The sequence below is a fragment of the Lacerta agilis genome, chromosome 9, assembly GCF_009819535.1.
Source record: "Lacerta agilis isolate rLacAgi1 chromosome 9, rLacAgi1.pri, whole genome shotgun sequence".
Classification (NCBI taxonomy): Eukaryota; Metazoa; Chordata; class Lepidosauria; order Squamata; family Lacertidae; genus Lacerta; species Lacerta agilis.
In genome coordinates, this window is record NC_046320.1 from 27983326 (window position 1) to 28010824 (window position 27499).

At 39.5% G+C, this 27499-nt stretch overlaps 1 protein-coding gene across 7 annotated transcripts in view; it reads right to left on the reverse strand.

The window, feature by feature from the left end:
- Positions 1–1339: 1339 nt before the first annotated feature.
- Positions 1340–27499, reverse strand: part of WDR17 (WD repeat domain 17) — a 51646-nt gene continuing 25486 nt past the window's right edge. For 4 of the 7 annotated variants that reach the window (XM_033159854.1, XM_033159852.1, XM_033159853.1 and 1 more), the window contains exons 10-30: positions 25509–25591; positions 24517–24603; positions 23149–23313; positions 21347–21549; positions 21093–21242; positions 20030–20160; positions 18479–18604; positions 17490–17645; positions 16077–16141; positions 15292–15424; positions 14443–14534; positions 13608–13707; positions 12076–12215; positions 10559–10579; positions 8197–8308; positions 7234–7375; positions 7030–7132; positions 5574–5675; positions 2101–2199; positions 1730–1913; positions 1340–1592 (exon numbers count right to left, since the gene is read on the reverse strand). In XM_033159854.1, coding sequence (XP_033015745.1) covers positions 1473–1592; positions 1730–1913; positions 2101–2199; positions 5574–5675; positions 7030–7132; positions 7234–7375; positions 8197–8308; positions 10559–10579; positions 12076–12215; positions 13608–13707; positions 14443–14534; positions 15292–15424; positions 16077–16141; positions 17490–17645; positions 18479–18604; positions 20030–20160; positions 21093–21242; positions 21347–21549; positions 23149–23313; positions 24517–24603; positions 25509–25591 — 2514 coding nt within the window. In that variant the 3' untranslated portion in view covers positions 1340–1472. Of the gene's footprint in view, positions 1593–1729; positions 1914–2100; positions 2200–5573; positions 5676–7029; positions 7133–7233; positions 7376–8159; positions 8309–10558; positions 10580–12075; positions 12216–13607; positions 13708–14442; positions 14535–15291; positions 15425–16076; positions 16142–17489; positions 17646–18478; positions 18605–20029; positions 20161–21092; positions 21243–21346; positions 21550–23148; positions 23314–24516; positions 24604–25508; positions 25592–27499 lie in introns of those variants that run through there. The other 3 variants (XM_033159851.1, XM_033159855.1, XM_033159856.1) reach the window with 3 other exon arrangements.

Sequence of the window (27499 nt, forward strand, 5' to 3'; positions counted from 1 at the left end):
CAGTATTGTCTACAATGACTGGCTGCTGCAGCTCTCCAGGATTTCAGACAGGATCTCTCCCAGCCCTACCTGGAGATTGGGTCTGGTACCTTCTGCATGCAAAGCATGTGCTCTACTGCTGAGCCATTGTGATTTCTTAACAAAAGAATTCATATTCTTAGTCAATTTGGTCCAGAGTAAATGAAATCTTTCCTATCCCCAATCCACCCCTTTTTCATAAAACTCCTGTCCTCATTAAATTTCTTTCTACCTTCCTAGTGCCACAACCTCCAGACATCTGAATCACAGAGGACACACTTAACTATGTCCACCATATCTGAACCAGGAATCTGGCCTGATCCTTCTCTGTAGCAGGATTGTAAAACACAATCTGGAAACCAAGTAAACATTTATTTTGGCCATAAACAAGATATTTTGTAGAAAAACAATGGTGGTTGCAAACACAGGATTTATCTCTAGTATTATGAAGGAACAGCCGCAGTTGTTCCTCCACAAAATCTATTCAATGACACTATAGCCAACATGCATACTTAATTTACATGTGGTGTAGAACTTTTCATCCTCTTTTTTGCCATAATTGTGTTTTTTAACAAGAGGACAACCATTAGCATAAACCCTTTTTATGAAACAATACCAATTTATTTAGGCATCTGGACCTCTGAATACAGTATTTTTACAATCACTACAATGAAAGGAATCAAATACTTTAAAATTTACATCATGTATTTTGGTACATTCCAATAACTAGTTTAATTACAAATTTTGTTTGAAAATAAATTTTAGAAATATGCTTACTCATTTAAAGTAAAGAAGTGTTGACAAAATATAAGAAAAAAGATTCTCATGCCAGTTGAGGTGTAAAACTAAGTATTCCAAAATACTTGCTAAACAATAATCTGTGTTTACTATACAACCATTTAATTTATGCATGAATAATTATTAGATTATCAGAATACAATCCATCCTCTCTAAGAGCTGCATAAGCTCCATTCGTTTCAGAGGATCTTGCACGACAAACATGTTGCATTCAGTAGGATGTGTGCTTAGCTTCCACCACAAGGATACAAATACACAAACTTTACCTAAAATAGGAAGCATATACTTCCCATCATAGGCTGCTAGTTCTAAAAGCAGCCATACTGCTCCAAATGGCATAAATAACATGTGTAAAGTGCATTTCAAATTATGAGCTTCAATTTGTGCTATCCTTGCAACTTCAATAGAGTGCAGATACTTCTCTACATGCTTCACATGTTTGTCCACAGAAACAACATTTTATTCTATTCTCAAAAGTCCATGGCTGCCAATGACTCTTTGGATTATCAAATTTAATATAAAAATTAAATTTACATAAAACTATCCTTCAAGTGGGATTCAACTTCAAATCCTCCAGCTAATAAATATAAAATGATAGCAACCAGCATATTAGCTGTTTGTTTTTAGTAAAAGTGAGGAGATCTTATGTTCTTTTGTTAGAATGGGTTGAGCCGTATTCCTGTACCCAGTGGAGAGAAAGGATTCACTTTTGCCCACATTAATGCATCGTTGAGTGAAATTGTGGACTTTCCATCTTCAAGGAAAAACACTGGACCCTGTTGGATGTAAGAAGTATGGGGGAGGGAAGCAAAATATTACACATTAAAAATACAGTACTCTTGAGAGAGAGAAATTGTGGCAGAAGTTAATACTTTCAAACTTCTAAATGTAATCCAGCTCCACTAAGAAATACCTGTATCCTTAATCCTGTCAAGCAAGAGATGTGAACATCTGAATGACTAGGAAGGTTAGAGCCTGTAACGTAATCTGGTCCAATTGTTACTTTCAGAGGTTCCTCTTTTATTCGAGATGTCAGTGTCGCATATATCTCTTGTTGCAATTCAGATGGGGGTGTAGGGGGCAATTCATCAGCAGATCTGTGTGAGAAATATATATCATTATTTGCAATAGTTTTCTTGACTTGAAACATACAAACAAGATTTTTTTTATTTTAAAAAGCATCTAAAAGTTAACAGAATTTCTGATACATTTGTCCTCTACTAAAAGACAAAAGATCACAAATTCAAATAATCTAAAGTTCTATTATGGTCATTGTACACCTACTTGTTTAGTGATTGAGTACAAGCTCTCCAAGCATCTAGTTCCTCAGAGAGTTGTTCAATTTTCAGGGGTACACACACCTCCCGTCTTTTTAAAAGCTGGCTGGAAAAGAATGCAGTGTAACAGAAGTTTTGAAAGCATATGACAAATTCTAGCTCTATACGATTGGGCAATCTGAACATACTTTTAAAAAATGCATACAAATTATACAGACTGCTTTTTCACCCAATACGGAAGGTTTTTGGCAGGCAACAATGAATATTATATATATATTACACACAAAATTACAACAAATGAACAAGCCTCGTCAGCCCCTCTCCCCAGTTCCATTTGAGAGCACTTGGAAGATAAAACTACTTTCACCAGTTTTGAAAAACACATTTGTTTCATATCCTCTATAAGTCCTTGAAATCAGTTCAATCTCAGAGACTTTTATGAAAAATACCTGCTGGTGATGGCCTGGTTGAATTGTAAACAGGACCACCAAGGAAGTCAATCTTCCAGGTGCTGTATTTAATACAATATCCCACTCCTTTGTACAGAGTACCAGAGCAGCTCACAAGAATTTAAGACATAAATAATAAAACTAATGAAATTTATTTAAAAGCTAGCAGCTTTTAAAGGATAAAACTAAAAAAAACTAAAAGGCCTGAGCAAATAAGATTAAAAAATGGTATGAAAAAAATATCAGACTGGGGCCAGGTGAGTATACCTTGGAGAAGGTTTAAAGCTACCACAAAGGAGGCCCTATCTCTACTCACCTCCAGAAGTAAGGCAAGGAGACATGGAGAAAGGCCCTTGGAAATTTTAATACCCAGGGAAGTTCGTATAAAAGAAAGGGCTGTTCCCCAGGTACCTGGGGCTCTCAAGCCATGCATATACTTTAAAGGTAAGTCCCAGCCAGCACTTTGAATTCTGCTCAGAAACCGACCATCATCCTTAATAGTTTTAAAACTGGCTAGATGTCTTCCAATCAACCAGTCTTGGTAATTTTGGTGCATCATTTTGGACTAACTGAAGTTTCCAAGTAGTTTTCAAAGACAATCTCGCATACAATAACTCACAATAGTCTAACAGATATAATACTGGATTGTTTCCAGGCTCTTTGTCCAGGGGGGTGATAGCTGACACACCTCCCTTAGCAGGTGAAACTATTTGGACCTCTAAAGATAAGTCCAGTTCTAAAAGCACCCAAAAGCTGCAGACCTGATCCTTTAGGGAGAATGCAACCCAAATCACACTGAATAGCATCTCCCAAACCAGATAAACCACCCACCAGCAGAACCTCTTTCTTGTCTGAATTGAGTTTCAACTTCTTGGTCCTCATCCAGTCCCTTACTGATTCCACACATCATTTGAGCATCACAACAGCCTCATCAAGATCTGATGAAAAGGAGAAATAGAGTTGGCTGTCATCTGCATATTGATGACCCCTCACTCCATTTCTCCAGATATCCTCCCTCAGCATTTTCATGTACAGCACAGGGACAAAATGGAGCCCTGTGGCACACCATAGCATAAGTGCTGCTGGAAATGATAGTACAGATCAGAACACAACTACGTAACTGCACTATCCCCCAATTGCCAGTCTAGAAAGATGCCATGATCAATCATATCAAAAGTCACTGAGAGGTCCAGGTCACTCATCATAGAGACGAAGGTATTTTGAGGCAAAACCCAGGTCTGAAGCCAGACTGAAATTGATTCAGATTGTCTGGGTTATAGGGCAAACACCACACTTAGCACAAGAAAGGTATATTTGCAACCTGCCAATTATAGAATTGGAAGGGACCAGGAGGGCCATGTAGTCCAAACCAGCATGGGGCTCAAACCCACGACCCTGAGATTAAAAGTCTCATCCTCTACCAACTGTGGTATACTCAGCACAATCTGAGGTTTTCAAAGCAGTCTCATAACCACCTTCAAGGCAGTCAAGACCAGTGTTTTTCAACCACTGTTCCGCGGCACACTAGTGTGCCGCGAGATGTTGCCTGGTGTGCCGTGGGAAAAACTCCAGCCAGAATATCAGCTTTGTGTTCAGCCAAACAGGCCCTGGTTGCGCACTGAATAAAGTATTTTATAATTTTCATATTTCTGTTTACTTACTATTTCATAATAAAGTAATTATAAAATACTTTCTTTGTGTTTATTTGATTCCTATTCAAGAGAATTACTTTATATATAGTCAATATAGGCACAGAGTTAAATTTTTTAACATTTTCTAATGGTGGTGTGCCTCGTGATTTTTTTCATGAAACAAGTGTGCCTTTGCCCAAAAAAGGTTGAAAAACACTGGTCAAGACCACCATGCTTACAAGGAGGCAATAATGGCCTCTAGGTTCTCTAGGTTACCTCATAAACCAAGTTGACCAACTCTTTCCTCCTTATAGCTGCTATGGAGGCAGGAAAGGAAAGATTGAAGAAACATGCAGTAGGCTGCATTCCTTGAAGCTCCTTATCCACATACTGGACTAGCAATTTTGAAATAAATCCAATAAATACAACTAAGTAGTGCTCTAGATACATCTGGTGTTACCGTAGGCTAGGGATGATGGGAATTGTAGTCCAAAATATCTGGAGAACACTACGTTGTCTAGCCCTGGCCCATTCCATCAGATGTAACACTCTAACCCAGAGATCGGCAACCTAAGGCCCATGAGCTTCCTGGAACCAGCCCACAGCTGCTCCGTGGATCGGTGTGGGGATTCCATGCTTTTATTTTTTTCACTGCGCCATTTTTTTTTCTTGCCACAGGGACCGCCTTCCGGGTCTGAAGAGGGCTGGAAATAGTGTGTGCGCATGTGCACGGGTGCTCCTTCATCCCGCAAGTGCACCGGAAATAGTGTGTGCGCACGAACACAGGTGCTCCTCACTCGGCACACTTCCGGGACGAAGGAGCTCCCATGTGCATGCGCACGCACTATTTCCGGTACTCTTCCGACCTGGAAGAGTGCCGGAAATAGCCTGAGCACATGCGTGTGCGCGCACACTCCGGCCCACCAAGAAGTCTGCCAGGGAGTGGACCAGCCCGGCCTCAAAAAACGTTGCAGACCCCTGCTCTAACCCCTAAAGTATTACATATAATCTATGCCAAAAAAACTAATAATAATTGTTAAGACTACCACATGCATATGTTTAGTTCATCTTTGCTATAAAAAATAGAAGCTATCTCTCATTAGTATTTCTTATTTCTTTTCCTTGTATCGATTTGCAAAATAAAACCCATTTAAAACATTACACTAGAAAATCCCAAATGTCCCTTTGAAACAGTATTTGTGGTGCCCATGTTACATGGCAAGGAGATCAAGGCAGCTGAGAAATTAGATTTAACAAAGACTAAGCCAATTTCAAAGGGATTAATCACTATTCAAGTGCCAAGGAACATCATAAGTAATAATTGACAGCATTGGAGGAAAGGAAACAATCAAATCCATCATAATCCCAATGGATACAACTATTGTGTAATAAAGACTTACCTTGTATATTCATAAAGTGCTGGCACAATGCTAGTGTACTGTCTTCTAATAGCCAGTAATGCACCAATGTAACCACACAATATTAACAACTCGTTTCTAAATCTGAAAATAGAAGGAACATTAATAAGTGCTTCCATTATTTTGCCCAATCATTATTAAAGAAGATCATAGACATAAAACTTGTTTACTAATGAGAAATGGGACCTTGACTTCTTCCTCAGGTGTCCCCAAAATCTACTCCAGAGTCCCCCCCCCCAATCATTTGGAGCAGATTCTGAGGTCATAGGAGAACTGCAGGGGGGAGGAGATGATGTCGAAGTCCCATTGCTTAAGCGGAAGTCTGTTCCACACCCACACGGACAGCTTTGGATAAAACCCATACTCTCTTTCAAAGCAGTAAATAAACATCTGTTTAAAACATAATAAAACAGTAACAAAACAAAACAGCAAAAGCAGTGCCAGCTCCAAACTTAAGGGGGATTTTGCTCCCCACACCTCCACATACCCTTTCTCCTCCACTTCTCTCACACACTTTTCTCCAGTGGTGCTACCACTTAAATCAGTTTCCTCACTGGGCAGCAGTTTAGCACTGGGCAGGTGGAGATGTCACTTATGAATGAGAACCAAGCTCAGCTCTCATCCACAGTGGCCACTCACCAGGGCATTGCATGTTGGGCAAATTCAAGTGGTGGGTGGCCACTGCAGACAGGAGCAGATCTTGGCAACTGTTCACCAAAATGACAGCCTGGCAGCCCAGTGACAGCAATGGATTTAGGGCAGTGTGGGTGGTTCTCCCTGCACAGGGCACAGGGGGCACAGAATTTAGAAGATTCATAATTGAGAAGATCCATTTTGGGGTGCCAAATTTTGGGCTCACCCAGGGCAGCACATTAGGAAATATTACCATAGTCTGCCCCTGCCAGTGATGAGGGCAGTAATTGGTGGTACAGCCAGGTCAGGCAAGTGATGGACACCCAACTGCTGATGCTGGGCCTGAGCAAAGCCGAAATCTAAAAACATCTAGCACAGGGAATATCTCCAAAGGAACAACCCAGAAACATATCTAAAGCCAGCAAAAACTAGCAATATCCCATGTTTATAGAATATATGGTTCAGAAAAATGCTTGCAGAAAAATGCATTTTTTGCCATAGGTATTCTTCAAAATGAGGTGAAGATCTGACCTCAACATGCTCTAGAATAAAACACTGCAGAAGTCAACTGCACTTCTACAATGAACAGAACCTGTTTATTATTATACATGCGCTCATCTAAAATTGTCCTATGTTCATCAGCTCCGTTTAAAATGGTCAGCCCTGGTTTTACTTTATTTCTCTTCAGCTTAGTTCCGCTGGGGCTATTTAAGATGTCCTGGCAATGGAGGGCACACGGGTAAATAAAGTCTAACCATAGAAATAGGTCAGATTCCATTTCACAACTTTGACAAAGCATACTTACTCACTACATTTATGAAGTAACAACTTTTCTGTCCGGATAAAGCTTAGAAGATCAAGAAATGGACAGACTGAGTCCAAGGTCCAATCTGAACTACTGATTTGTTCTGTCAAACACAAATGGAGAAGAAAAGTTTAAAGCGTTGAAGGACAGAGAAACCAAGCAAATATGATTCTTTTAGATTTTCTGACTCATTAAGAAGCCTACCTTTCACATAATGAATGCCTATCGGAAGTGCTTTTTCTGGTTCTATAGTTAACAAATAATACTTTATTGACTCAAATATATTTCCTTCCTCCTGAGCTGTCTCTGCTAACTGCATGCATTCTTCTACATCTGGTAGGCTGCACTGAAAAACAAAACATTTACAAAACAACATTTATGACAGTATTTGTACAGGAAGCTGGGGTTTTGCACAAGAATGGGCGCAGTGTCCAACATGAAATGCTCCCCACAACTTAAAACCAGTTTCTTTCCCAGGCAGTGCTAAGGAACATTACAGGGAATGGAAAGTCTGTTTGCAATTTGTGTATCCTGAGGCCCTTGTCTTTGCACTAGGCACATTATTTATGCTCCAGAGTACAAGTAATCTGTATGGCATACATAGGGGATGTATGCCCAGACTTCTCATTCACCATAATGCCCTTGCACATCCATCCATCCATCCATCCATACTTACACTGGGATAGGAAAACGGGGCTCTCCTGTGGGGCACCTCTGCATGCAGCATCATGCCTGAACAAAATTGGACTCAGTCCATTGTACACACAGCTAAATATGTATTATCATTTCCATCAGAAAAGAGTATTCTGTGTAAACCTACTTTTCAAGCTGATGCAGATACCTTAATACTATAATAAGGCCACAGATCAACAGCTCAGTTGTGCACACTAAGCTTCATCTGTAGAGATACTTTCCATTGCCATCCACAAGAAAAAATATTGCTATGTCCAATAGGAAATGACTGCTTCCTCCTGTACATATGGGACTTGGATAGCAAATATTTTTTAAAAAAAGTAAAGGTAATAAATAACATAGAGGATTATGATTATAGTGCACTCTAATAGGAAGAATCCTAAAATAAATGGATCTAGGTATTAACAAATTAACATAAAACTTCTTCTGCTACTCACATAAATGGTTAAGAGACAGTTGACCTCTTAAGTGTACCTTTTCATGTAGGTCATTTATCTCTGCTGTGCATCCAGGATAGAAAGCACAAAGCTTTACTAACTGTAGCTCATTATTGGGGATCATCATAAGAAGATCTGCTGCTAAATCCCTGTGAAAAGACAAACATGCCACAGTTATTTAGCAATGTGAAAAGGTGGCAATGAGCAATGCCAGAATTAAGATTACTTGTTCTGCTCCCGTTCCTCTCTTAACTGGCTGTGAAACTGTAGGTGAAGTGAAGCTATTTTTATGCAGCGGACAGCTCTGGGAGAGAGTGTGGTAATGTTGAAGATACTGCATACTAACAATGAGCTCAAGAGCCTTTAATGCAGTTGTAAAACGGATGTACACAGTACTGACTCAGATTATCACCTAAACCATGATTTGGATGACCAGCAGCAAGCCTCAAGATGGGGAAGTGAAAAAGCTTCCTACTTTCCAACAAACCACAGTTTCACAATGCATTGAGTTTGAGGAACTGTGGTGTGTTCCAACAAAAGTCAATTAACAAAACAAATGACCACTAGAACAAATGGCTGCTTCTGTTTGGTCATTACAGAGAATTGTGGTTTGTTCTAAAGTGAAAGCAGAAGCTTCCACTCTCCTTCTCTCATGCTTGGGCCACTATCAAATTACCATTTTCAGATCCCTAGGATAGCAAACTGCTATGTATGAACACTCCAGGTAATTTGGACATGCTTTGGTGAAGTCATAAAATACAATTCTATGAGCAACAACAAAAATCTAATTCAGGTAGATTTATCATTCAAGATCAAAACCACATCTTTTAGTATCATTTAAAAAAATTAATTAAACAGCTACTAAGTTTATTCCATTTTCAGCAACTATATAGGCCAACCATGTCCAAAGTCCATTTTGGGGGCCTAATTTGGCCCCCGTGGCAGTATATGTCCTGGGCTAATATCCTAAAAAAAGCTCAACAACACAACAACAAAAAGCTCAACAACTCTGGGGTAAACTCTGCCGTCATGCATGTTCACTTCATCAAATCTGGCCCTCTTTGAAAAAAGTTTGGGCACCCCTGATTATAGGCAGTCTGTGACCTCTTAGAAAATACATCTTGCAACTCCAGAAATATTGCTGCTATCAAGCTGTCTTAGTTCACTGTAGATGGTGTGCATTATATAGTCAATAGTACTTGAGCCTAACAAGATGTTACCACAATGAAGTGATGGGAAACACGTGGCCTCCCAGATGCTGTTGGACTCCAGCTCCTAGCCAGAATGGCCAATAGTCAGGAATGATGAAAATCCAAATGAATCCATCATTCACCATTCTGTATCAGGGAACCTCCATACACAAAATGGGAATGTACACATTGTGTTATCCATGACATTATCAAGGGGGAAATCCTGCATCTTCATATACCAGAGCCTTGCATGCACAAAGAAGCCTCAGGTATATGACTAGCAATTGCTTTGTTTATTGAATAATGCTCCCCATGGGATTATATTTTAAGTACAGTACTGGAGGAGTGCTTTTACAGAAAGCTATTCGCCATCTGCGCTCCAAGAAATAGTTGGCAAGTATGTATACCAGTTTGTACATATGCATATGCCCAAATAAATGTTCACTTAGGATAGATTATGATCCTTCTATTGCTTGGCTGGCAAGGCAGCCATCAACTTTCAAGAAGCGGGTGCCCAAAGAAAGGATTCTAGGAAAACCTAAATATTGGGAGCCAATCTCCAGTGTTGCCATTAACACTGCTGCAATGCCGGCATAATATTAAGTATTCAAACACCACAGCTGTTGAATCACTAACCTCACTTCTTATGTGCTAGTATAGTATCAGGATCAAACTGTCAGAACTACAAATCGAAACAAAATTTAAAAAAATTCCTTCCAGTAGCACCTTAGAGACCAACTAAGTTTGTTATTGGTATGAGTTTTCGTGTGCATGCACACTTTTTCTGAAGTGTGTGCATCTGAAGAAGTGTGCATGTACACGAAAGCTCATACCAATAACAAACTTAGTTGGTCTCTAAGGTGCTACTGGAAGGAATTTTGTTACTTTGTTTCAACTACGGCAGACCAACACAGCTACCTACCTGTAACTAGAACTGCAAATGTTCTGCTTCATGAAGGCATGGGACAATCCCATGAGAGAAGAGGGATGTCTTAAGGATATGCCCTTACTTTGTGTTCTTACAGGTTGAATTCTCATCAGTAACCCATTATGTTTCTTTTCAGCCAGTCTATTCTACTTATTATGCAAAGTATTTTGTTCTATTAGAAAAGCCAGCAGAGGATGAAGGATTTTCTTTTCAGTCTAACCCGAAATGTCATGCTTTGCAGAGGATGGATTAGAATGTCCTTCTAGAAAAAAAGAAAGTACCTGTATCCAGGTGATGGAAAGCTAAAACAAAGATATTCAAAATGTAACAGACGAAAACAGCATTAATATACTAAACACACACAGAACAAATGGTGAGAGGCTGGGGAGAAGCTGGGATTAAAAAAAAAAAAAAAAACCACACACACACAGGGAAAGGAACAGACAGCTCCAAATTCTTACCCGCCTTCTACTACACCCAACATGCAAACTGCAATTATATGTATCCCATGTTAACTATCTTTGGACTTTTTATGTAAAATCAATCCTACCATTAACAAAACCAGATTTTTGCTTACATTTTGTTTCCCTTTGGCCTCTCCTGTAGATATCTTAAAACTGTGGGCCTCTAAATTTCTGCACCTTCCTCTTTCATTTTATTTATTTGCCAAGGAGCTGAGAAACATAAATGAGCACAGAAAGGCAATCTCCAAGACTTTGTTATGACTGGAGAAGACTGAGCAATTGCTAAACTTAGAGGAGGGGGGGTGGGGTGTCCCTTTTCACATCCCCTACCATAAAGTGGCAACTGCCAATACATTTCTCTCATCCACTTATGTCTAGCAGCTACATGCAAGACAAGTGTTCCTGAAATTAAGAACAGATTCTGGACACTATCATTTAGTCACAGAAAAAAAACAAGTTCTGTTAAAACTGCACTCCTGACATAAGCCACAATCCAAAGTAACTATTTTCTTCCAACCCTTATCAAAACCATGAGGCTAAAAGTTATCCCATAACACTTTGCTTGGATACACAAAGCAAAATGAAAGGAGAAAAGCAAAACATCACCCCAAAATTTGAAACAAACTATGCTGGATTTCTTCACATTATCTGAATCTAAGGTGAGGATTAGGGGACGATTCCCACCCCACTCTTTTGGCTCATTTCAATGTGTGCAGACTTATTCCCTAGTGGATTATCTGTCAAATCAGCTACATGGGTCAGAAAATCAACATAGATTATTGTGTGCGCACTAGTACTTGCTGCAACTTAGTCATATGACCATTTTATGCACGGGGCATTCAATCTGTGAAATGTAGTTGTTTTAATGTTTGTGGACTGAAAAAATAAGCTCAAAAGGTACTCAGAAGAACTGATTCTAACTGAGATGGAATCACAAAAGTGGTAAAGACAAATGTGGACACACACAAGCATGCCCCTGGTGCACTTTAGTCACCCAAGCAGAGCACAAATCCTAGAACCGTCTCAAAATTCTACCCTGCCTACTGATATGGTAGTTATTACTCCCGCAATATGGAAGCGCTTGGTACTAGCCAAATGAGAACTATTGACTTGGTCTTGCTAATTTTATACGACATTTTTCTGCTCTAAGAACATTGGTGTTTGTTTATAACATGCTACTGTAGTTGAGTTTTACTTTTTAATAGTTTCTTCTGGATAAAAAACCAAAGGTTCCTCAAAGTTGCTGTTGTTTTCAAAATATGAGACTCTGGTGTTCTATAAAAGTGTCCAAGGTTTGTTAGAGTGAAACATTCTTTGGAGTAAGAAGTTCTTACCATGTTGTTATAGTCATACATTTTCTTGCTAGTAACTCTAGCGCATATTGTGTTGCTTGCGCTGCACATTCTCCTAAGACAGTACCCACACTGACTGCCAATTCCAGTTCATTTCCACGAATCAGGTTTGCCATGGCAAGCTTGCTCAATAAGAAAATCATATCATTAAGCATCACAAACACTTAGGATTCATTGAGACCAGCATCGTAAAATATTCACTTTCCAATGCTACATTAAAGAGTGACAGAAACATGCATTAATGAACGAGACTCATAGTTTGACCTGCTTTACTTTAAATCACTGTAAGCAATATTTTGTCTATAACCAAACCAGCTAAAAGTGAATTACTATTTTAAATAGAAGAGACACGTCAGCCCAAGCTATTGGCAGCTTCTAGAAAAATTTAGAGTAAACAGGAATTTCTGTAACTCATCCAACCCTCCCAATATGAAAAGCTGTGAAAGATTTCACAATGGCCGCCTACCGACTTGCCAGTGAGCGGCAATTGCGGCCCGACACGGCACCTCCTCTCGCCCAGACGCGCCATTTTAAAAACTTTCCCCATCTCCCGCAGATAGAGGAAGGTAATGGCCACCAGAATAGTTATTTGTCCACTAATGAAGGGTTTCCCTTTAAGAGATTGTTAAGGAGAATGGGAATAGGATCCCCACTCTGTATGTGCTGCCTTTCCACTGCCTTTCTCAAGGGGAAGAGCGCAACTGGAAAAGGCTTTTGAAAATCAAAACTTTGGAAAGAGGTAAAGCTTAGAGTTACTTATGAATTTGGGCCTAGCAAACTGGAAATCTGGCTTTGACGCAGGCTTGGCTCTTAGATATGGACTAAGGAGCGATGTGACAGGGGAGAAATTACAATCCACCAGGAGCTGATGTTTCTTAACTATCGACACTATCTACATTTTAGGGACAATTGTAGGAACTCCCCTGGGAATTACTGTTTCCTGAAATAGTCACCAAGTATCCACGGCATCTTGGGGTCAGCTTTAATATCTAGCTAGTTGGTACATAAAAACATATCTCGAAAAGGGACTTTCTCCACCACAGTAGTAGTGTTGTTAGGCTTTGAGGTCTGTTATTCCCACAACTTTATCAGCTGCTGCTTACAGGAATTTTCATCACCTGCCTTGCATGTTGTAAGGAATGAACACAGTAAAAAGCTAACTAGAAAGCAATGGTAACACAGCAGGGCTAGATAAGACAGAGGCACAAAACAGACTCTCAACAGCATAAAAATCTCCTAAAGTGATGTGGCAACAGAATCCAGCTAATAGGAATGACTTTTAAAAATTCTTTCAATTATTTGTTCCCTTTGTTATTGCTGACAATGCATCTTTCCTATGTGTCTTTATTCCACAGTGCCCATTGGATCAACATGATGTAAAAAAAAAAGTTTATTTATACATAACAGGATTGGGTTTTTAAAAATTTAATAGAATGTATGCAAATGTACAAAACAAATAGTAATTGTTCTGCACATTTCTATTTTGGTATAGAGTAAACAGAAAATACTTTTACCTCAATGTTCTCAACAGCTAAATGGCAGCAAGCAGCTAGCACCGCACAGCCATCCTGAAAATACCACTCAGACAATTCTTTACTGACTTTGTGCAGCAGTCTAGAAAAAAAATAGAAATAACTTGGATTAAATAATTAAAACTAGATAAATCTACCAGATGTTGTTAGTACATCCTCCTCCTTTACTATCGTGAAAGTTTGGTCAGCACCACCATAGCATGAGACAGCCCAACCATAAATTAGTTTTGGTTATTGGCAGTGCTTTTTCTGGGGGGACGCATACCCCTAAACATTTTGTGAATCTAAGTTTGGCCTCATTGGGGGGCAGTATTTCAATTTGAGTAGGAAAATGAGAGTACCCCTAAACATTTTTTAAGAAAAAAAAGCACTGGTTATTGGAATATAGTGCCCTGGTTCACACACCATGTCAGTCATAATTTAATCGTAAATGTGCCCCCCGCCTCAAAAGAGTCAACAAACATATGGCCAGAGGCATACCGAGCTGCTGCAGACATGCACAGTCCGCCCAGACTCCCAAGCCACCGCCCGGCACCCCTTCCGTGCTCGTGTGGAAGGGCTGCCGGGAGGCGGCTTGGGAGTCGCACTCACGGGGGTGGGGGTGGGGTGGCACAGAGTGTCACCCTCCCCAGGCTGGAACCTGGGGCAGACTGCCCCCAACGCCCCACCCTCGCTACGCCACTAGATATGGCAAATCAATAGCTTACAAAATTCAGTTTAAAAAAATGTCAAATCTCAATTAAAAATACCACACTAATTTTGTGACAGACAAAAACAACCAAGATAACATATGAAAAATAACCACTCAGTGACTCACTCAGTGTAATCTTCCATGTTGTTTCCTTCAAAATCTGCTGATCCATTTGATTCTAAACACTGGGATGTTTGCATATTTCCTTCACATGCTGACTAAAATTGGTTAAAAAAAATGTCAATCAAAAGAAACATAAACCATTGTCCTCTTGGTAATATTATTGTCAAAAGGGGGTCAACAGTGAAATGCGAACAGTCAGATCACACAGTAGGAGAAAACAGCCCAGCTACCATCTGGAACAACTGTATCAGTACATCTCAAACTGATGGTAGAATATTTATTACAAGTCAGGGAGCTATCCTGTTATGTTGTAAATGTGGGAGAGTAAAATTCCAAGTACTTTGAATAGGATGTATAAGCTTCTATTATCCACAACAGAATGATATTCTTAGCAAAAGCTGCCAAGCTTTGTTTCGTAGCTAATATTGGTCTGTTTGTTTGTTTTTTATTCCAATACACTGAAACCGCTCCCTAGCTCTATTGGTGCCATCATTTCACAAAATACTAGCACTGGTACCAATCCACAGGTATAGGATTCTGACAATAGTGTAGGCTAAACAGGCCTATCATTACTAGGCTTTTAAAACTCAGGATTGGCATCATAAACACCAGCTTTAATGTCACCAGCATATGAGTACCGGTAAATTGTGGTAAATTGCAAATTCTTTGCAGAAGCAGGAAAATCTAAAGCTTTACTATCCCTTCCTTTTATTTAACAATTTCCTGGTTCTAACAATTCTTCTACTCAGTTAGTTTTTCTTGTTGATTTAGATAACACCACAACAGGTATCAGTTATAGCAAAAGTTATATTACATCCTAAAAGAGTTATTTACTATCTTGTACAGTGGTACCTGTGCAACAAGCAGAGCTTCTTTAAGCTGTCCTCTTGAAGTAAAAAATGTGACAAGTTTCTTCACATCGCCAGTTGCTATACAGTATGGAATAACATCATCATTTTCTTCCTGAATTAACTGGTCAGCTCTCCTAATCAAAATTGAAAGCACTGCTGTTATTAAGTTCATTTAAGTTATGTTTAGTATCAGATCCATTCAAAGAACATCAGTGAGGCATCAAGATTTATATATATATCCTTCTGAGATACACAAAATTCTTCCCAAAAGCACTGCTTCCCAAAACTTAACACTCTCAAGCACTTATATGGACAGTTTCAAATAACTAATTTAAAAATGCACCACCAGGTACAACTTTTACATGACTGTTGCAGATTCCTTCCTAACCAGGGTTTGCAAATAAAAACAGATGTCTATGGCAAGCAGGACATGAGTTGGAAGAGATCTTTTGAAGAGATATGTTCGTTTCTACCACTATGAATCATTTCTGTAAATATGGTCACTTATTTGATTGCTTAGCCCTAACACCAGGTTTATAACAAAGTTGAAAAGCACTGATAACCAACTTAATTGTGGATAAAGATGCCAGAAGGTGGGGGGGGGATTTATGGTGGGTGGCAAGGGAGGCAGCATGTGATGCTATAGTCACTCCTGAATCCAACACAGAATTAAGTTTTCTTAAGCCTACAAGAATCAGTGGACTTAAGCATGCCAAACTCTGTGTTGGATTCAGGCCTATGCCTCATAATGCAAAATGGTGACTTAAATTAGAATTCCCATCTTACCTTTGCATTAATTTCTTCCAGTATTTCATAGATACCCCTGGTGCAACTGAGAGAGCTTTGTCCCACTAAAACACAGAATATGTCATTATTTCCATCTCAACACAAGAAACCTACATCGTTCAAAGGTTTTTGAAAAACCATTTCAAATTCTCTTCCCTTTATACGGACATCATTAACAAATTAGCCCTTTCCATTTCTACTTTAAAATAAATGCTATCTGGGAAAAACGAGGTCACTTAAGAAGCCAGTATGTCATGTGTTACCCTTCACAACAGAATCACTGAAGAATGGTATGTTTACTTCGCAGAGTCGTGTTTTAAAATACAGTCGTTTTGATATAACTTTTTCCAGAGATCATAAAGGGTGAAAGTACTGTAACTTTTTCATACAAAGCTTTCTCAAAATACATTTTCTGGTTAACAGTAATGCAGGAGAGAGAAGGGGGGACATTTGCAGCAGATAATCATCAGATAGGAAAGGATTCTTAATCCTTCCTGGCTGCCCACCAATCATAGCTGTCAACTTTTCCCTTTTCTTGCGAGGAATCCTATTCGGGAATAAGGGAATTTCCCTTTAAAAAAAGGGAAACGTTGACAGCTATGGCACCAATTCTCACTTGCAACCCCGTCCCAAGGCCTTTACTTTTAGGTGGGTTGGGTATCCTTCATTTGTCTTGTAATGTGTTATTTTGACATGGAAGACATCAACAGCATACTAAATATGAGTATGATAGACCTTATTTAAAGTAAGCTATTATATAGTACTTTACAAATATGCTTAGTTGTGGGAATGAGGTGTGTGCGCGCGCACTCTCTCACACACACAAACACACACTTGCCAGTTTATTAAAAGTTTCAGCAAGGTCGACAAAATAAAAATAAAATCCAGCACCATTAGTCCAATGGCAATAGCATTGTTATAGTAATTATGAGGTACAAATAGTAACAATAGTAGCTACAACAAATGTTTTTTAAATACACAAATTTGGTATTTTAAATACACAGTAGCAACTACAGCAACATTAACACAGAACAAAACCCAACCTTTCAGAAGGCATTTGTACCTTTGTCATGCATATCTGGTGCACACGAACCTTTCATTTGTCCACATCTGTCATTAAATACATAAACCAATGAGTTGGCAGGAATATAATCAGGCATAGGCAAACTCGGCCCTCCAGATGTTTTGAGACTACAATTCCCATCATCCCTGACCACTGGTCCTGTTAGCTAGGGATGGTGGGAGTTGTATTCCCAAAACATCTGGAGGGCCAAGTTTCCCTATGCCTGATATATATGCTCCAGAGTGATACTCACATCTGGTCTGAAACACAGAGAAGTGGGAGAAAATGCCACCTCCCCTCCCTTCTCAAATGTACACTGAACTCTTATCATATCATAATGTAGTGTTTACCTGTCCAAGTTCCACCATAAGTTCACAGTATCTCTGAATTTGCCCAAGTCTTAGATGTATCTCTGCTGCTTCTTTTAGCCTTTCTTCCTTGCTAGGTGCACCAATTCCTCCTCCAAACTTAGACATCTTCACAGTAGTAAGTTCTTGGGCTTTGGACTGAAAGATGAAAATGAAAAACAACAACATCCCATCAGGTTTTCTCCTATAACATGAGTTAAGCCTTGACAAATTGCCCAAATGTATGGCCTCAATCTCCAGAGATGTTAAAGCAGAGCAGAAATGCTCCTGTACTTTATCTCCCCAACACAGATATTTCAGCTCTGGTGGCCTGTAAGGCAGAAAGGGGAGGAGAATGTGCCGGGTTAAAGTGGGGAAACTCTTTCCCCAAACAAGGTCAGTGACTTTTATGTTACAGAGTATCTGCTGTTGTAAAATATTTTATTGCACTTAATCTCGTTTTGGTTAAACCCATAACAATTTCTCAATGGAAACTGTCAGAATAAATTCCTTTTCAAAATTCCTATTGGTTAAAAAACAAACAAACCCCTTTACATATACTTTACAACCAAATGAGAAGAACAGACAAGGAAACTGACTTGTTATATTCTGAAATCTGGTTGTAAATTTGATAGAACTGAGGGTTCATATACCATTTATAACTACTCATTCTTATGAGAAGGAATATAGACTAAACTAAACAAACAAAACAAGCAAGCATGCCTGCACCTCATTGGTCTAAAGCAATCCTCTGGCTCAAGGAAACACAATTGTTAGGAGAAAATTAAGTGCCTCCCACGACAATGTAGGCAACCCTTGTTCCCAAGGGGGCTATTCTTAAGTGCATATTCCACAGATGGTAAGAAATGCCTGTATTTTCTTTTTCCATAATATCATTTTGCCTTGTGAAGCAAAATGAAATAAGCAGAAGCTTATTTCTTTTGTAATAAAGAAAGCTAAAGCTATTGCATCAACCTGCATATTTAACTTACCATTCTAAATCTAACCAGATGTTTCATGTGCATTATTCCCTTGCAATAATTCTGTGGAAGCAAGCTATCATCTTGGCCTTTTATTACAGCAACAAGATCCCATAAATTTTTACTGCCTCCTGGGGGCTGGAACAATAAAAAAATGGAACACAATGTTGTTTAAGCCATATCAGAATTAAACTTGCAATGAAAGCGATTATGTTTGTCAGTCAGTGCAAAAGTAAAAACAGGTCAATTCAAAAGTAAACGAGCCAATATTGAATGCAGGTAAAAGCGAGGTGTTCCCACATAGGTGTTCTTTCATTGTTAGATCCCTTAAATGTACTAAATCAGTATAATACACACCACATACTAACCTACAGCACCGCATAATTGTATAAACTTAAGACCACTAGTCATTTCATGACACTGGATCCACAGAATTACTTCCGTTAAAGTTGGAGAGGAAAAGCATATGACAGCTGAACTCAGGGGCTCTCAGTTTTCTTCAAAAGTATTTATCCTTCACTCTTATATTAAAGGACATTTTGGAAGCAGCTGCAGTAGCCTCAGTGAGCTAGTTTCGTCCAACCAATCTCGCTTCATTGTGGGATCCTGTCTCTACTTGGCCAAGCCCTACCTGGCCATGAACACACAGTTCCCTTGGTAGTTTCCAATCTGTACAATGGGAACACGGGGTGATTTCAAAGGTCCGTATAGTTAAAGCTATGGTTTTCCCAGTAGTAATGTATGGAAGTGAGAGCTGGACCATAAAGAAGGCTGATCGCCGTAGAATTGATGCTTTTGAACTATGGTGCTGGAGGAGACTCTTGAGAGTCCCATGGACTGCAAGAAGATCAAACCTATCCATTCTCAAAGAAATCAGCCCTGAGTGCTCACTAGAAGGACAGATCCTGAAGTTGAGGCTCCAGTACTTTGGCCACCTCATGAGAAGAGAAGACTCCCTAGAAAAGACCCTGATGTTGGGAAAGATGGAGGGCACAAGGAGAAGGGGACGACAGAGGATGAGATGGTTGGAGAGTGTTCTCGAAGCTACTAACATGAGTTTGGCCAAACTGCGAGAGGCAGTGAAGGATAGGTGTGCCTGGCGTGCTCTGGTCCATGGGGTCACGAAGAGTCGGACACGACTGAACGACTGAACAACAACAACAAAGAAGATTGTGAAGTACTTTCCATCTTAGAAATACTATATATAAGCAGTAAACATTGATGGCAATTAAGATTTATTAATCTTACATACCCTGTCCACCCAACCCTGCTAAGAACACTGATTATGTTAGAACTCCCATGGGTAGTCATAATTTATGTTATATTGTGCACCTAAATAGACAATGTGAGATCCATGTGCCAAGTGACAAATCAAGTTTAGTATTTTTTTGTAACAAATGAGACGTGTGAAAAATGCATTTGATAATATATAATACAATAAACATTCCATTTTGTGAAAGGTTTATTATACTTACAGTGCAGCCTTACATCCAACCCATTGAGACTAAAGTTCTATAGCTACATCTTACATGCACACATTTTTTTTTACTATTTAATACTTACTGATAAACATTCTGAAAACCACCTCAGTTTTCTCCCTCGGGGATTACCAGCCAATTTGTCGACTTCTTGTTTAATATCCCTAGATACTTTGCCACATAGCAAGGGAGAAGCGCCTACTTCAACAGCACGATCTATTAAAAACAAATATTTATACACCTTGTTAGAAACAGAGAAGACAATGAGGATGATATATGGCTATACTCTGAAGTCCACTCATGAGTGGATGTTTGCATGTCAAAATTCTTCTAGTTGTTGGGCCTCTGGCACCCTGTGAATTGCAGCTAGGGATTCCACAGTAAACCCAGCAAGTGTGATTACTACCACATACGGTGTTCTGCTACGGTGTGGGCAATGGTCCTGAATGCTCTATATCTCTTATTTACCTTCCAATGTGATGAGAAACTAATTGGCATATCCATTGGGCAAATGCTTCCACAAGCAGGTGGAAAGGGAGAAAATAAGAAGCTGAATGCACATTAGCATTCATCCCTGAATGTGGGATGTCTGTCAGTAAACGATGTTCAATGAGATGCACACCTCAATGCATAGTCATGTGAAACTACACATGACTAGAGCTATATATGGGTAAAGTTTAGTGTGCATGAATGTAAGCAAGCAAATTGGTAATTTTGAGCCTGTAGCCAGTCTCCAGGATGGTCTGTGTAGTTGCACTTGCAGATCCAACTTCTCAAATTGTTTTGTTCTTTTGTACATCAAGAAAAGGCATAGAAATCGCACTGCATCCAGAATTGTGACCAATACAGAAACAGTGTACTTGCACATGGGAAGTACATGCAACAAACCGGTGGTGTAAAGCACATAAATTGCCAATGCTGCTATTTCAGCTGGGGGTGAGTAGATACATAAGACTCCTGTATGAGCAAAAATTGACTTGAAAAGCAAGAATATCCAAGACTCTCCACAAACCTTCCATGAGCATGCGAGAGGGTGAGTGGAAAATGCGGAAATAAAGGGATAGCTTTGTATATCCCTAGTCAGCATGCATCTATCTATCTATCTATCTATCTATCTATCTATCTATCTATCGCTCACATATACTCACCAGTGTTTCCGATAATCTCATCCCATGATCTGTCTGCCAATATATTTATCTGGAGAGGATTTATTAGAGGTGTTAAAGACCAAAGCCTCACAGTAGAATCTCGTGAACAAGAGGCCATAGTGAAGGGACGACTAGGATGGCATGTTAATCCTAAAATACATTTTAACAAATTTGTTTTAAAATACTGAATGAAAATTTTTTAGCATATAAAAACTACTGAAAAGGTATTAATGTCAAACATTAAAATATATTACCATAGACATCTGCACCGTGATCATACACTGTGTCCAGGCAGGTTCCCTCTCTTGTATCCCACACTTTGATTGTATAATCCCAGCTGCCCGATATCAGTAAGTAAGGTATTTCTGTATTCCACAGCAATCCCCGTACTGGCGCTGTATGTCCACTAAGAACATTTATACAAGCATCTTGTGTATAATCCCATATTCGAACAGTGCTGTTAAGAAAGAAGTGAAAAAGTTTCATTGCAGCGCTTGACCATCTCTAGACAAAACTCTTTAAAAAAAAAATCCAGATAACACCAGAAGAACATCTACAAGAATTGCTCACACCATAACAGTCATTCACACTTACTTTCCCTTACTAATGGCATATATAAAATTTAAGAGACCTGTGTGAAAGAGAGTTGTCCTAATGCAGTAATTCTCCACGGTGAATAATTCCTGATTTACTGGGAAGGAAGTTGATTTACTCCATGCTCATCAGTGGAACGAGCATTGCAGGAGACTGTCATGTTTTGCTCTTGCTGCCACCCACACACAAATGTAACATTGTCACAACTGCATGTGAAGCTTTCCATATCACAGTACTGTATTTCCTTTTTCAGCTTCCCCATCATCTTCAGGTCTTTTCCTCTATTTTATTTTATCATTATTTTTTGACCAGGGTACCAGCATTTGTACAGTGCAAGCTTATGCACATCAACTCAAAAATAAGTCTCTCTTATATTAACAGGTGTTAAACACTATAAAGTGTGCATGGAATTGGAGCCAAAGACTTCTGTAGCCTTCCTTGGGATGGTGATTATGTTCAGAGCACTAAACGATTTTAAAGGAAACCAAACCAGTGAGGATAGGGGCACTGTTTACTTTAGAAAACTCAAATAATTGCACTGCTGGAGAGGCCTAATTTGGCTGATGAACTAAGATACAGAACTGTTATAGCAAAGGATGCAGAACACAACCAATCAGAAGCAACCATTATAATACTGTTCATGCAGACTGCACTATGGGCAACACGTGATGCATTTAAAAAGTGATATATATTTTAACCAGCAAGTGCAGTTTGCCACTTTGATTTCTCTACTTTTCTTCTAGTTGCTCACTGAGGACTGCAATGACCTCAGTGATGCTCAGCTTTCTCCCGGCCTGTATTTTCATACAGTTAAGAGGTACACCCCAAACGTTTTGCAGCCTTGTCAGAGTCCAGAAGGATAACTTTGATATCCATTGAATATCCATGCTGAGGCTGCCCCTAGCATTCGAACTCGAGATTCCATGGGTTTCTATGATGACCATGGGGATGCCTCAAGATGTCCGACACAAATGGTAGGCCACACCCTCAATTGGGTTTCTGCTCCAGATGGAGGGAGTTGGGGTCTGGAGATGAGTGGTGATGGCTGTCACCCTGCTGCAAGGGTCAGATCATTTCCTTGTGAAGTTTGGATTTACAGCTCCAATCCTACCCTGCAGGGTGGTGGGCAGATTGAAAAGATCTGTGCTTGGAAGCTAATGGAATCCAATGGATTACTGAATGCCCTGAGGGAGTTTCCAGGAGATAGAGCAGGCGCCCCTGCTGAAGGCCTTGTCATGCTGCGACACAGAGGTGTCAGGGTCTTGACACAGTTGCTCTCGAGTGCCCTCTTCTCAGCATTGTGGAGTGCATTCTGTACTTTGGTACACCGGTAAGCTAAGGTCAATGAAACAGGCTGGATGGCAGCTAGAGTGCAAGTGGTAGAAGTTGTGTTATGGACAAAAAACATTTTTTATTTTGCATTGCTAATCCCACCACCGCAATTTCAGCCAAATATGCTCACCCATCATCAGAACCGCTGCAGAGGATCCCTTCCCTCAGAGGAGACCACCTTACATGAAACACTTTGGCAGTATGCCCACTGAATACTTTCAGTGGCTGATCAGAGCTAGTTGCTAGGTAATAGACACGGACATTTTTATCTTCACATCCAGTGGCTATCATATCTCTGCAAAATGGAGTACAGTCATCAGCTACAAAAGGCACAAGAATTTCACTGTTCACAGGTAAACATAACAAGACGTTTTGAAAACTTGCCCTGCATTATTACATTTTAATTTTAAACATTTAATGGTAGCAATCATCCTGTTTTCAAATTAGTTGCATCTCTTTTGTTTTAACAATCAGCACCAAAGAAATCAAGTGCTGCCCCCTTACTGCAGCCAGAACTGGGAGTGGATATAAAGACAACGCAATTTGGGAAGGGAAGGTTGAAGTGATGGACCTGATTCCTAGAGAGAAGACACAGACCAGGGAAGGAAACATGCAGAGTAGTCAAGGAAACAGCTACAGCCCGTAGAGATGTCGTAGCTGGCCAGAACAACATCACAATAGACCATCAATAATACCCAAGGAAATTGTGCAACAATTTCACTGACTTTTTAAAAAGTCTTTTTTTGGAACTTGGGTGCATGGGACAGGACACAAAACAGATGGACAGGGGAAATGTGAGAGGAGAATGTTGTTATTGGTTTTATGTAGATGTCCCATAAAAAGTGAGTGACAGTATGACAGTTTTACAGCACGTGCACAGTACAATAACTGGCAGAAATCAAACTGGAATTTGACACTGCCAAGTCTTCCAAGGATATAAATATATAAATTCTCAGCTCTAGGCAGACTCCCCTGCTCAGTGCCTGAGGGCCCCAGTCCTGCCACTCACCACCTGGCCTAGGGCGGGGCCTGATGAGCTCTATAAAGGACTGCTGCCACTGCTGCTGCTGGGCAGAGAGGGCTCTGTTTTGTTTTGGGTTTTTTTGTTTAAATTGCTGTTATTTTTTAACCTATGTCATTTTAAACTGTGGTATTAATGTTGTATTCTTAGTTTTAGATTTTGATTTATGTGGAAAAAATTCCATTTCGTTGTGTATTTTTTATGTGGTTTATTTATTTATGACTTTTGTAATTATGTAAATCTTGTCATGTTGTAAGCCGCCTTGAGCATTGTTTTTAACTGTGGAAAGGCGGCATACAAATAAAAAATGATGATGATGATCCAGAGCATATTGCCTTTTACTTGATCCTACTGAGCTACATCACACTAAAACCATTACATTATTCTAGCTACATTAATTCTGGAAAAAGCTTATTCTAACATTTATAATTCACTGAGTCTTTAAGACTATGAAGTTAATTATATGAAAGCACTTACTTGTTGTTTTGACTCCAGTCACAGCCAAAAACTGAAGCTGGATGTTTGTACTTGTGGAGAATTTTGCCATCAATGGTCCGAATAATGCTGAATGAATTGAATGAATATGGAAATCAGAGATTTATAATTTTGTATTTACATGGTTTTATTTGTTTGTCATGGCACTTTGGGGGAAAATGGAGGCACAGAAAGGGAGTCGCAGCAGCAACTACACAGAACAAATGGGGCTAGCCCAAAAGCTCAATTAAAAATTATATAAATTTAATAACCCTCCACAGTGATCCAACATGTTTTAGGTCTGTATGGCAGTTCATCAGGGAACTATGAATTTATGAAATGTTCAACATTATAACCACATTTAAAAAATCACATCTTTGTCCTTTGTTGGGACATGCAACTTTATGACAATGCCTGCTATCCATTTACATTTTGCCAGAAAATCAAATCAATTAATACCATCACAATGTATATCAGTGGTGATATATCATTAGATAATTTATAGCCTACAGGCCTAATTAGGCTGTAAGACCTCTGAATTTTGGCCTGCAAGGCCATGTTGGGCAAGCAAAGCCCTCCTGTCAGTTACCTTACATCATATGGCATCATCTGCAGAGATATGTTATCTCCCATCTAAGGACTAAGTGCCAAGATCAGAGTTAAGCCTCTGCTGCTGCCACAATGGTGTGATTCCACAGCACTAAGACTGGAGATAAGCCTCTGCTGCCTTCTGAACCACATTCAAAGGCTGATCTTATAGCTGCAATCAAAGCAATCTTAGCACTGGCGAACTGCAGTGCTAAGATTGGAAATAATCAGCATTTTTGTTTAAAAATAGTGACAAGTGACTGAAATCACACTACTAGATTTCTGGAGCATGCACCTCCATATCAGTAGATATGATCAAATTCACATTTGCCAGGTAGTCAAATCAAATAATGCTTTGTTATTTGTCACATAAATTTTCATAGAGTTGTATTCAAAATAGCACTCACCAGAATCCATCTCCACTGCAGGTTGCTATCCTTTTGGAATCTTTATGACTCCATGCAATGCAGAAGATTCCACTCTTTCCATGCTTCAAAAAATGTAAAATACCTATCAATAAGAAATAATTCACCCCTTTTTTCTTATTTATATAATTTTCTTATGACTCCCCACCCCTGCTTTTCCAAGTAGAAGTAATCAATATTTTCTACCAGCCTTTAAGCAAACATAACTCCCGCTCCCATGAGGCATTTTGTGTGGCCTCTTTTAGGTAATATTTTTGCATTCTTCATGATAAGAAAGAGGATGAAACACAAAGCTAATGTATTCTAGTAATTTCTGTCTTAAGTAGCACAGAAGTGAGGCGAAGACTGGAGAGTTATAGCCAAATGAAGATGAATAGATACCACCTGAATCAGTTCCCCAACAACATGTTAAGAAGTGTGCATGCACACAAAAGCTCATACCAAGGGTATCTGAAGAAGTGTGCATGCACACGAAAGCTCATACCAAGAACAAACTTAGTTGGTCTCTAAGGTGCTACTGGAAGGAATTTTTTAATTTTGTTTTGAGCATGTTTTGAACTTTAAAGATTTTAAACAACAGTTTACAAACTTTAAAATGCCACCTTTTAAATTAGTAACTCAAGAGTAAGCATTTAGATGCACAATCATAATACTAGTGCTCTTCTGAATTCCAGACTATGAGGAAACTAGATGCAACCTGAATTGCGTGGATGCAATTAACACATGTTTTCATTATGCAAACAGTAGCCAGGAAGAAGTTTAAAAGGTCTTGGGGAGATCAACTTCCCATCTCCCCTACTTCTCTTTCTGCCAACAGAAGAAACAAAACAAAAAATTAAAAAAATCCTTCCAGTAGCACCTTAGAGACCAACTAAGTTTGTTCTTGGTATGAGCTTTCGTGTGCATGCACACTTCTTCAGGTACACTGAAACAGAAGTCACTAGACCCTTATATATAGTGAAAGAGTGGGGAGGGGTATTACTCAGAAGGGTGGTGGGAATGGGTGATTGGCTGATAGGTGTGGAAAACCTGTTGACGACTGTTAACGACTGCAATTGGTCTTACAGGAAAAGGCAAGGGGTGAGATGGCTAAAGCTAGCTTTGTCATGTATAATGAGATAAGAACCCAATGTCTTTGTTCAGACCAGTAACTGCCTGTAACTGCCAATAGAAGGTTCTCTTGAAACACAAAAAACAGCTTGTGAGAGATTATTTTTGCTGCACCAGGACAGGCCCACAGTTATAAGCACTTCAACCCCTATGATCCAAGGCTGCTCAAGCCTCTTCATGACTGCTAGTTGCATAAAAAACTGTATTCATACAATTAGTGTCACATCTAGTCTGGCCCCAAGACTATTTCTACTATGCCCTTAGGCATAGATCTCACTCCTTATTGAAATGTTTAAGTAAGACTCCAAAAGACCACCACCACTTGAATCTGCAACACTTCAATTTTTAACTGAGGATACACAGAAAACACAATATTTTTATCTAAAACGTAGCGCTTTTAGGATGATTGAAATGTCCCCAGGGGAAGGTGTGCATGATGGGAAACCAGCAAACCTTCCCCACCGTGACTTTTACTACTGTCTGTTCATTCCCCAAGATTGTTTGGCTCTATTTATTTTATTTTTTTAATGGTAAGTGGACACTTTTATTCTAAGTGTTCCCCACCAAATTGCTGGAGGAGGGGTATTTTTCACCACTGACTAAATAAGTCACAAAAGTTTCACTTTTGGCCTAGATTTTTGTTTTGCAGCTAAAGTTTAATAGTTCTTAGGATCAAGTTACTGGTACACATACTAACTGAACATTTCCTTAAACAAGCATTAGTGGGAGCTATAAGGTAAAGGTAAAGGACCCCTGGGCGGTTAAGTCCAGTCAAATGCAACTAAAGGGTTGTGGTGCTCATCTCGCTTTCAGGCCGAGGGAGCTGGCATTTGTCCACAGACAGCTTTCTGGGTCATGTGGCC